The following is a 12,579-nucleotide window of genomic DNA, read 5'->3' as shown; positions in this document are numbered from 1 at the left end:
TTATGAACAAAAAGCAACATGTACAGTCACAGAAGTTCTTCTTCGTAGCTTAGAGGAAAGAGAGCAGCCCGCAAATGAACAACCTCTTGTTTATTAATACATTACATTCAAGGCAAATGATACATCCTTACCAATACATATTCAGCAATGCAATCATTGGCTCTCTAAATAAATAGAAATTTGAAATCTTAAAGTCAGTGCACAACATTGAGAAAGAACACTTAACAGTCAACGTGTAACATAGTCTGCACACATTCTGCATTTCTGCACAGTATACACCTCCAACTAGTGCTGCTAAAACCAACATAAAAAATAGATCTCAAAATAAGTAATATATGTTCTGACTGTCTTCATAGAAATATTGGGCTTTTGATTTGTATTTACAGCAATATAGACTTTGATGGATTTTCTCAAACAACAAATTGCACAGTAGTTAAAGATTCATCACCATTTTCAAAAATATTTTACACACATAGTAAACAGTCAGTCTTCAAAATGCAGTATGAAATTGCACATTGTCATCATGCCACAGAGGGGGCTGTTTCAAGGCTTTGGTACACAATGTCCTGATTGGAAGAATAAACTCTGCTACGGGCCGGTTTCCCCCAGCAACCCTCCTCTGTCGCCGTGGCGGCAGGGTGGTGGAGGGGGAGAGGCCGTAGCGAGGTACATCCACACCACGCCCGCTCCTGGGATCAAACTAGCAAATCAGAGAGCCGGATGACTACAGTACACTTCAGGATTGGGGAAGACTCTTGGCACTTGAATCACAGGTGCAGGTCCGTGCTGGATGACCAATCATATGCAGCCGTGCTGGACATTTTAAGGAGACAAGGAGATTGGAGATAAAGGGTCACACTGACGAGGGGGATTGGAAACAGTATCAAAAAAATTCCCAGATTCCCTTCAGATACAAACACGAATGTACTCTGTGCTGTTACTGTGAAGCCAAAGGCATCTTAATACTGATTCACTGAACACTAGAGAAGCAGCTTCCTCTCAGACCACAGATGCAATTTAGACCAACCCCGTCCAAGCACGTTCTATCTTCAGAGGCTGGACTTTAGGCAGGAGAATCAGGTTCCACATGGACAATTGCAACCACTTTTCCTGAACTGCTAAACGCAATAAGAAGTCTTCATGTGTCCTTCAGAACAGTGGGCATGTTTGACTCTTGTTCCAAGGCAAAACATGGATTTATGTAAAGGACAAAGCTGGTAGTATTTATATTTTCATATGGTCAACAAATCCCTTGAAAACACCCAAACCAACGATGAATTTATCCTAATAAGTATTGTGTGTGTAGTCATGTATGTTATTCCTGTGTGCCATAGAGCTCCACTGCTGTCCAAAAACTCACCAATGAAACACACTCATCAAATTTGTGATCCACACTGCTGCAGTGAGTGGCATGTTCCTTCATTATCACACCACCCCACATACACAGTCCTGCTTAGGGTTGTTACTGGAGCAAAGTCTGCTCTCCTTTTCCTGGGGAATATACCTGCAGGATCCCAGGATGTTAGACGAGACCAATATGAGTTTAATCACTGAGATTAATCAGGATTGCGCTGAGACAGCTTGAGTTATGGCCTATTTCCTTCTAAGACTTTTTGATTGATGGCGGCCATGTTTTTTGACCAATCTTGCTCATTTATATAGTAAGCTTGTGTAACTCGGTCAGTGGTGTTGGTAGTCAAAATCCAAAAAAGTCTATTAATATTACTGTTTTTTCACATTATGCAAACTAGCAAAAAACTCCATCATGGTGGACCTTTGTGGTACAAGGGGCTTTTTGTAGAGCACATTAAGCTAGATAAGCTAGACAAATTTCGAGTCATTCCAACCTACAGTGTGAGGGGTGTGGCATTTCCAAAATTGCATTTTTTGGGCATTAATTACAGCGCCACCGTGTGGCTGATTTGAATCATTAATGCCTTCATACAGCTCTTGTGGATACAGTATGGTTAAGCATAGAATTGGCATTTTTACAATAATTTAACTGGATCAAATTTTCACCTGTAATGGTTTCTTACGATAACCTTTCATGCTAAAGCTGTATTTGAATTAAATGTCTGAGAATAATCCCATTCCTCAAATCACTGCAACAACATACTGACATGGCTGCATGCCTCCCCTGCCACTGAAGCTGTAATAATCTCTGGTCAAAGACAGAGTCAAACCACTCTGTGGCATTTCCTACCTTTAAGATATACTTTTAAGGAACTGTTCCAGTGTCACCACATTATTTACCAAATATAGAATAATAATAACAGAAAATAATAATGCCGTTTTAATATATAAGAAATCCAGACAGAAAGGTGGCATATTCCCAGAGAAGAATCAAATGAAAACCTACCGCAGTAATTTTGAGTACAGTATCAAATGCATAACAAACCACCACTTAAAATAGTCCCCAACAAATTCACTCTTTACTGTAGGTGTGTACTATTTACTATTTACATAAGGCTGAGTGCTACACAGTTAAAATGGTTTGGGGTTTTTTTTTCATGGAATTTTTTGACAATAACAAAAAATGTAAAATAATGCCAGCATTATTCTAAAATGAATATCCACCCTCAGGCACAGGTAAATTTAATAAATCTGTTACTTTTACTCCATTCCTAAAGGTGTTTCTTAATCATGCTTCATTTTTTTCATTTCCTTACACCTTCTGTCTCTCAGCCAGTTGTGTCGACTTTTTCATATCAGCCACAGCACTCTAGTTTTTGGTTTATTGAACAGTGTTTCTCTCAGCTCACTGTCATTTGAAAATTCAGCTAACCTTGCAGAAGCTGACTGGAACAGGGCCATAGCCGGGCTTTTAGAAATACCGAGGTCAGAAGTCCAAATTCCCCTCCAGTGCAACTCAACCCATCTAAGAAATCTCTGACTAGCCACAAAAAAACAAACCAAATCCTAAAATATAAAACTTTCTGGAGTTAAATTAAGTCTTAAAGTTGTAAATTAGTATTTCCCAAGGTATAGTCCGCAAGGTGTTAGCTAATACTAAATCTCTTTTGAGATTTCAAAATGTTGATTAAATGTTTCACTTAAAAACTGTAACATTTTGAGATATTTATTATCAACCTCAAAAACCAGCCATGTTATATGTGTATGATCATAGAATGTTAATTCCTCCTCTGGTCATTTAACGCCCCAAATTCCCAGAAATGTCACCAACGCCATGTCCTCAGAATCCCCAATGGGTGCTATGACCCTGAACAAAATCACAGTACTACAAAAGAGAAATGCAGAAGTTTTATACCACAGCATGGAGGAAGGCCTGTGTGCTTATGTCTTTACTGTTGTGCTCTGCTGCTATGTTTCTTCCATCTTGGAACAAGGATTAAACATGCATTAACTGCTGACGAACATGCTCAGGAAAGTTAGCTGCAATTCATCCTGAGTTCTTCAACATTTTGGCCTCTTGTGGCGCCTCCGGCCCCCACCAACTCTGATGAGGCCTTCACAGGCACCATGAAGGAAACCCTCACAAAAAGTGCATCTCAGTACCTTGGGCTGTTACTGATAAAGGCAACATTTGTGTGATAATGAACTCTTGGACAAAAAGAAAAAAGGTCAAGGGAGGGTGGGAGGTGGGGGTAAAAACACACATGCTTATTGTAGAAAACACTCATGAAAAGGTAGTTGGCACAGTCCATTTGGTCACTAATGAAAACTTCTTCGTGGCTAAGTCTTCTGCTCCTCTGACAATGTTGTATGCAAATCCTGCTCTCTTGTGGCCTCCACTGGCATTACATGGAGGAACACATCTGAGAAGGCTTAAGCCTTCCTGACAAGCATCCAAAATGTTCTGGTTCAGAGTCAGGAAAAGGGTGACACTTAAGAAAACTGGAGTATTGATAGAGCTGATGCTCTTTTGGAGTGTGTGTGTGTGTGTGTGTGTGTGTGTGTATGTTTTCATGCACCCACACAAGCTCTGTAGGACTGGGGAGACTCAAGAATGTGTTCACAGTGCGATCAAACTCACAAGCATGCAGACAAATCCACATGTCTGAACGGACACCATGGGCATTCCATGTTAAGGAAAATGTAAACAGATCGAGGCCAAGCTCCAGAGCCAGGCCAGTCCGGCAGCGCTCCTGCGCCACTACCAGGGCCTTTATCTGGGCAGGGAGGAGACCTGGACTCCCTGGACCTGCTCTGGATAGATGAAGGCCTGGAAACACTCTGTCTCTCTAAGGGATGAGAGGAAGAGCTGAGTGTCCTGTAGGGTCGGACACTCTTCCTCTGCATCCTCCCATTCCTCCTCCTCCTCTTCCTCTATAGTCACTTGTTGTCCATCAGAGACTGGACTTTGTGCACCAGCTCACGCGCAATTTTCAGGATATGTTGGACATCGTGACGCTCAGCCATCTCTGTGGATCAAACACACTGTTGGAGAGGCAGCTACAGAAATATGCACACCATACAGTTTAGAGATCACCTGCATGAACAACCACTTCTTGTAAGGCCATGGGCTCCTTATCCCACTTTTGACTGTCGTTGTTTGGAACAGGTAGAAACTATTTTCCCTTTAGATGAACTAGTTTGTTCCAAGCATGCAGGTGCCTTCAGATAATGGATATGCAGCGCAGTTGTGGGTATGGAGTCTATACTCTATAGCCCTCCTTCCTTAAGTTCTTCTGCCTCTTTTTCAAGTCAATGTACTTTTTGCTGCTTATTTTTCATTAGGGAACACTTGTGTATATATGAGTTTGCATTTATACCACAACCACATTTCAACCGTTTATCCATTACTTTTAGCTATTTCAACTATTTATCTATTTGAATAATGTATTTATTACTTCTACTTAACCATTTCCATCATTTATCCATTACTTAACCATATATACATTACCTTTAACCATTTATTCACTCATTTTAGTTAACAATTTTCTACCATTTATCAATTACTTTTGGTTAACAATTTCAACCATTTATGTTAAATTTCATTTATTTATTACTTTTCTTTATCATTTATCCATTAGCTTTCATTAATAACTATTTCAACCATTTATGCATTACATTTAGTAAAGTATTTTAAATATTTAGCTTACTTTCCTTTTCATTTTTTCATTTTTTTCAGTAAACTATTTAAATAATTTATCCATGTTACTTTTAGCTAACTATTTATAAAAACAATAATAATAAAGAAAAATAAATTGAAATTAAATCAATATATTAACAATCAGTTTTAGTGAGGAAGCACAAAGTCATCCTTTCTAGTGATGGAAGTATATAAAGACATATATAGATATGATTTGAGATTTGTTAAAAAAAAAATTGCTGAACTGTTTATATAGCATTAATGAGATTGTTACCTACCCATTAGATATCTCTAGGTGTAAAAGGTGCAGGGTATTAGTATGTTTTATTAGTATTATTATTATTATTATTATTTAAGGATTGTTTTCTATTGACATGATTTTACACTGTGTTGACAAGATTAGAAAACAGATAATTTTATGTATACATCTAAAACTTATTTTTTTAATTGAATCTCTAATATCTCAGCATACTGTGATAGAAGATTTTAAACATATTGCCCATCCTGGATCCTTTTCTGAAAATACAGTATACACAAATTTTGCTATACTACACAAACACTGTTTTGTGACATCATCACACACATTTTAGTACTGGTCACAACAATCTGTAAATGTCTTTTGTGAACTGATGGCAGCCATGACAGGATAGTAAGGAGTAAGAAATACAAAAAAATTAAATATAGTACACAGTACTGAATGTTTATGATTCTTACCATTGAAGAACTTAATAATGTCAGTGAAGTCCATGTTGTTGTCCATGATGATCTCACGGTAAACTGTGACCAGGGCCAAGGCCAGGAAGAGGACAAAGTGCTGCGAGGAAATCCTGGGAGCGACCCAGATCACCTCCCACACTGCAAACACATCCTCATACAGGAGCTCTGCACACAGAGATTATTCAGTCATCAGAAAAAGTACAAGTGGTGCAGCTAAGACAAAGAGAAATGCCATTAGAGAGGTGGAGGCATGTCACAAAAGTGTTGCACCTAACACCTTGAGCACTTCATAAGGCATGTACTGTACTGCTATGCTTTAAAGGGATAGTGCACCCAAAAATGAAAATTCAGCCATTATCTACTCACCCATACGCCAACGGAGGCCCTGGTGAAGTTTTAGAGTGCTCACATCCCTTGCGGAGATCGGCGGGGGGAACGGGCAGCACACCTAATGGCTGACGGCGCCCCAGACTAACGTCCAAGAACACAAAATTGAATCCACAAAGTGTCTCCATACTGTTCATCCGTAGTGATCCAAGTGTGCTGCAGCCCCGACATAAAAAGTTGTTTCGAAAAACATCATATGAACTTTTTAGCCTCACTGTAGCCTGTAGCTCTGACTGCTTCTCTGTGCTCTGCGTTCATGTGTGCGCGCTCAGGGTCATCGGTGAACTCTGAAGAGCAGCAGTCTCGTCAGTACTGATGTCCAGATTCTCAAGTGCAGGCATCGCCAATTCCCAGTCTGAGCAGCAAAGACTTTCGTCATCCGTTGGCATTGCTTTGCATTTGAAACAACTACAGCACCAGGTTTCCAGTGCTCGACTCCGGTATTCTGTGGCTGGCTGAGGGTTAGGCTCATGAGCTGCAGCAGCTGCTTCATCCAGGAGCCTGAGTTCCGTCCGTATACTCGGGCTCAAACAAATACGGCTCGACAAAGAAATGCTGTTCCTCCTCAATTTCAAAGTCTTCAGACATGTTGGGCTGTCCTTTGCTAAAAGACTGTAGTGCAAATTATCTTTTAGCTACTGTGGTTAACATTGTCTCTCCCTGCGGTGCACGTGTCACATGATATAAACATGGGTAAGCAAAGCTCATGCTTTCGCTGGTCTCGCGCAGGTGCGCACATGTGAACGCAGAGCACAGAGAAGCAGTCAGAGCTACAGGCTACAGTGAGGCTACAAACAGAGTTCATATGATGTTTTTCAAAACAACTTTTTATGTCGGGGCTGCAGCACACTTGGATCACTATGGATGAGCAGTATGGAGATATTTTGTTGTTTCAATTTTGTTCTTGGACGTTAGTCTGGGGCGCCATCTGCCATTAGGTGTGCTAGCCGCTCCCCCCGCCGATCTCCGCAGGGGATGTGAGGACTCTAAAACTTCACCAGGGCCTCCATCGGCATATGGGTGAGTAGATAATGGCTGGATTTTCATTTTTGGGCGCACTATCATTAGGACAACATTAGTACATCATGTTACCATGGTTTCACCATTGTTGACTTCACAAGGATGTGTATATTTCTATTTAATCACTTCTTGAAATGGTAGAACGACTTCATTTATTATTTCACTTATTTTTCCACCTTTACACTGCAGTACAACTAGTGAGTACAACTGTGTGAGTGTTGAGGATGTATTTCATTCACCTCTCTTGAAGTCGAGCAGGAACCAGCGGTAACAGAAGTAGAAGTGAGTGTAATCTCCATTCTGCTGCATCAGTTCAAACAGCTCCGAGTCCAGGATCTGACATCACAGTGAGAGCAGAGAGGACGTCAATGGGTTTTCATCGAGGTGACACACACTGTCTCTCTCTCTCTCTCTCTCTCTCTCTCTCTCTCTCACACACACACACACACACACACACACACACACACAACCACAGTAAGAGTTATCCGTCACCTGGATCAGTGACCTCATGTTGGCAAAGTGTGTGTCCATGGCTCCGCCATTAGGAAAGTTCTGACTCATCCTTTTCATTAGCTGAGTGAAACAGCTGTACGCCAGGCACTCTGACACACACACACACACACACACACACACACACACACACATAGAGGAAGAACATAGGTCATGTAGTCAGGACAGCATTTACACTCTACGAAAAATAATATTTCACAATTGCATTTCAAGCACTGATGAAATTGTAAATGTTTTTTTTATTTTGTGACAGTCTCTGTATATGCAGGGTCTAAGGTGACACAACCTTACAAAACAGATAGTATAGTGTCATAGTAAAGAAAAAGAAATCCACCTCACCTGACAGTTCACTGATAATGTTTGCTGTTGTATAACTGAACTTCATGTTTATGCATAGAACCCTACAATTTTCAGTGCCGTAAAAAAATATGAATCACTTTAAATTTCTCCCTCAGCTTAATACTTTCTCTTTCACTCGGTGTGTCCATCCTAAATACCATGTAGCCAGGGTAACAGCTGCAAGCATTATCTTTTTCTAAACAGGACTGGCCAAAATGTTGTGTGGAGCTGCACATTATTAATCATAATGCAGGTAGATGTGTGACTGTGATGAGCAACATAATGTGGTAAGGATTGTTCTTTCTGATTCCACCCCGTGCCAAAGTGTGCCACAGATGCACCAAGGGAGCCCGGCCACAAAATTACCAAAATTGCTTTTGGCAGGCTCCTGACACAATTTACGGGGCACAGCTAACTGCACTGCTTGATTAACGATAATGAGAAACTGTGTAGCTGTGTAGGATAATTCATCAAAATGACACATTTGGTGTGCCCAAAAGCACAGGGGTGGTGGTGGTGAATGGGGGGCACTTTCCGTTTTGGCTTCCACCCAGCAGATGGAACACATACCTGCTGCCTTCAGATGACTGTACAGAGAGTCACCAGTGTGAAGGAAAGGCCTTCAGTGTAGCACTAAAGTCCACCAGAGAATACAAGTGTTGATATTTACATGTTGATAAGAACCCTTCCCAGCACCTGCAAGCTGTTTTAGTGAGAACCACCAAAAATACGTTCGGAAAAGTTGGTGTCATTTTGAAAAGAACTTGCACTGTTTTTCTGTTTAGGCTATTTTAAAAAAGTTATCTGTGAATAGAAAATTGTTCCAAAGCAATCAAGAGAAACTGTAAATGAGGCATTATTAGCTTCAATTCTGTAACAGCTACTGGGGCTATTTTTCATCTGCACTGTGTACAATAATTACACTTTGGAGATATAAATCATATGATGATTCTTTTCTCTCACCATCATCCAGGATGACCATGAGCGGAGCGAGCAGGTCACACATGCCCTGAACATAGCCCATCTCTAAATGCTCCCACACATAGCTGCAGACAAGAGGGAGACACCCAGGACAAACAAATCACAGTCAACTCAGTAGACGTCACATGCATGTGTGTTTGTCTTCCAGCAGTTGAATGGAACTCAGTATATTTACTTCAGTACTGTATTAAAGTGCAAATTTCAAAATACTTTTATGTGATGGTGTCTATTTTCTTCTACTTAATACTTGTACTCCGCTGCATTTCAAAGACAAATGTTGCACATTATACTACACCATACTTTCCTCACAGCTGTAGTTATTAGTTACTCTGGTGATTTTTTTCACTGGGTGCACTAATAAAATACTAAACACTCTAATAATTATTAGAGATTAAACTATTACCTCTTGCTAAAGTAGATGAACTTAACCCCACCTTGACCAGCTACTTACATATTAATGCATCAGAATTAAAGTGATAGTTCAGGTTTTTGGACATGAAGTTGTGTGAAACGCTGACCATCTGTAGCTCTGATGTGACGGTGTCACTACTCTCAACGAGCCTCCTGCTCTGAGAAATGGCCCGTAGCTTACCGGAGAAAAAGTAGTTCTGAAGATGTACGGGGGACACGTAACCAAAAGGTTTTAAGCTACAAAAAAGTATGCATGTGTTTTGTTAGACTATTTCAATAATTTTAAAACATCCCCGCATTACGTCAGACCTTGCTATCAATTGGGACTATTTTCTGGCCAGTATCACTCCGCCGTGCAGGCCCGCAAGACAGCACGCCAACAGAAATCAATTAGACAGTTCATCACCACGCCGTGCAGGTGCGCAGGATAGCAACGGCTACCGAAAACTTCATCAGCTGTTTCCAACAGAGAACCAGTAGGCTGTTATTAGTGAGGAAAAAGATGTACTAGCCCTATATATACCTACTACTACAGTGCAAACACCGGCTCAGGCTCACAACACACCCTTGTCAGCTGCTGTAGGTAAACAGAGGAATACCAGAATGGTGCTAACAGCTGTGGGAATAAAAACATCGCCGGCTCCCACTTCCATGGGTTTCCTGTTACAGATGTAACCCGTAGGCAACTTTGGCTAACCCACCACCAGAACAAAGCAGAGACTGGTCGTAATCACATATGAATTCACATTTCTATGTGATTGATTACTCTTGTCACGGATTTAGCAGTTCGCCTAATATAATAAACTAAATGCCGACGGCAAAACGAAGTCGCGTATAATGTACTCTCCACAACACAACAGGCTATTAGTTCAATCAAACATTTTGTTTTACAGACAATCAGTTACAGACATAGTTATGTAGACTGCTATTAGGTAATATATCTCTCCTTGGGCACAGCAGTGCGGAAATTGCGTTTTCTCTGTCCGTCGGGATCTGTGGGCAGCTGAAGTGAGCCTGACATATGCGCAGCTGTTTCACCCTCGCCGGCTTGGTAGCGAGGTTCATCCCAATTGACACAAGCCAAAGTTGCCTACAGGTTACATCTGTAACAGGAAACCGATGGAAAAATCTAAAAAAAAAAAGGACACAGTAAACTCACTATCAAGATATATGGTCAGACGCACCCTATTATTTTCTTCAACAATTCTACATTGTGAACAACAAAGCTATGTTGAAATCACAGAAACAGTGGCATCACAGAACTTGATTTTATAGTATTTCTCATGTGACAGAAACCACTGAGAGTGAAACCCTGTTTTGGATGTTATTATTATACTTATTATTATATGATAATACAGTGATGTGTGGGTGGTTTAGTTCGGGTGCTCTGCTGCATGCCCGCCCACCTCTTTCACATCCCCAGGTTCTCTGAAGCTCTGTGCCAAGGTGGCGGTGTCACTGGCATAGCACAGGGGTCCCCAGGAGATGATAACCTTATTTTTAGGTTCATGTAACCTCAAATGTACCCAAATTCACAAATATGTAGAATGTTACTATGGACATTCTTGCAATCTTACATCGCAACATGTGCTGTGACCGTAGATGCTATATTAACTCATGATGATGATGATAATGATGGTGCTTTATTGTTCAGGGGGCACACTGTGATTTTTTTCCCCCGGATAATCCGTCACTGTGATAATGTGATTTTGACACTGATCAATACTGTGTTTATGGTGCTTTACTGTGCAGGGGATGTGATGCTCTTTATCTTCAGGCTCAATGAGTGAAAGGAAAACATAATTCTAAGAAAGAAAAAGATTAAGCATATTTTTCAAAATGTTCAGCTATTACATTTACACAGTATCTTATTTAAATCTGTATGGATAATCACAATCTCACATTTGATTCACTTGATCGTGGGTAAATGATTTTGGGGCTCTTCATAATCAACTCAGCATAAGATGTGACATTAATGTTTTGTAGACAGACTGTATATAAAGATACATATTCAGTCTGTGGTTTTGTAAAAGACTTTTCAGATTTGGATGTTTTTTCTTGAATTCTAAGATCCATTTTCAACATTACTATATAACCATAATCAGAACAATATAACATTAAACACAAGATTTAGACTACACACGGGTCCCAGGGACTCACTACACTGAAAATCTCTCAACATCACTGCTTCTTGTACATACCTGCACATGATGTTGCGTAGTTTCTCCAGGTTGGCTGTGGTGAAGTAATAATAGTTGCGGTCGCAGCGCTGCACATCTTTGTCTATCCTGTGTAGATTGAGAGCGACTGTGTCCAACAGCTCAATCTGCACAAAGGAAACACTGTGTCAACACCGGGGGGATTTTGGCCTTTCTTTGGCATTTGTACGTGTTTTACTATGAGTGATCTCAGTCTTTTAAAGTGGAGATGAAGCATTGAACAATGTGCTTGTGGTTCATTCGATTTTTACCTTAAAGGCAAGATATGACATTGCAATCAAAATTCTTAATCACCTAGATTTGCTAGAAAAACAGATAGTATTTTACTATTTCACAAGCAGGACAAAGCCATCTTTTAACAAGCTAGTTGGTGATGTCATGAGAATGGTTTGTCTCTGTTATTTGCCAGTAGGACTTGTTAAAATAGGCTTGATAAACTTGGTACTGTGGAACATGTTCTGTCCTTTAATGACTGCTCTGTTCTCAGGCAATATGGTTTTTACCGCCAGTGTATGAGATATTTTCAAGCGGCAACTTCCAGGGCTGAAATATGAAGCCACAGCATAAGTGCCAAAAAAGTGCAGTTCTTAGAATGGCCACTTGAGGCTGGCTCCAGAAGCCAGTCCATCCCAATAGAACCCCATGTTAAAATGTCCAACTTAGCAACAGAAATAAAAATGTTAACAGCCTGGTACAAAAAAACAGTTTTGGTCTCGATAGCTATTTTTAACATTCATGACAACTGTACGGAGGATGAATTTTTATAAGACTTAAAGTTGTGCATAATCAAGCCCAGGCCTTTTTGAATGACAGGCTGTCTGCTGATAGTGTCCTCAGCTTCTCAGACATAAAATCTTCGTTTCCAAATTTTACTGAAGAGCCAGATCTTAGTGGTGTCTTGATGTTGAGGACAATATGTACACAAAAAAGAGGATGGATGCT

The 12,579-nt window shown here is 40.4% G+C and overlaps 1 protein-coding gene across 2 annotated transcripts in view; it reads right to left on the bottom strand.

Moving 5' to 3' along the window:
• Positions 1–21: 21 nt before the first annotated feature.
• The window catches only part of sgsm2 (small G protein signaling modulator 2), a 136,761-nt gene continuing 124,203 nt past the window's right edge, over positions 22–12,579 (bottom strand). For both annotated transcript variants that reach the window (XM_049575662.1, XM_049575663.1), the window contains 6 exons: positions 11,620–11,744; positions 8,990–9,072; positions 7,670–7,779; positions 7,417–7,513; positions 5,768–5,935; positions 22–4,382 (listed from right to left, as the gene is read on the bottom strand). In XM_049575662.1, the coding sequence (XP_049431619.1) occupies positions 4,294–4,382; positions 5,768–5,935; positions 7,417–7,513; positions 7,670–7,779; positions 8,990–9,072; positions 11,620–11,744 (672 nt within the window). In that variant the 3' untranslated portion in view covers positions 22–4,293. The remainder of the gene's footprint in view (positions 4,383–5,767; positions 5,936–7,416; positions 7,514–7,669; positions 7,780–8,989; positions 9,073–11,619; positions 11,745–12,579) is intronic.

This window comes from Epinephelus fuscoguttatus, linkage group LG5 (assembly GCF_011397635.1).
Source record: "Epinephelus fuscoguttatus linkage group LG5, E.fuscoguttatus.final_Chr_v1".
Taxonomy (NCBI): domain Eukaryota; kingdom Metazoa; phylum Chordata; class Actinopteri; order Perciformes; family Serranidae; genus Epinephelus; species Epinephelus fuscoguttatus.
This window is presented reverse-complemented; position numbering and strand designations above follow the sequence as displayed.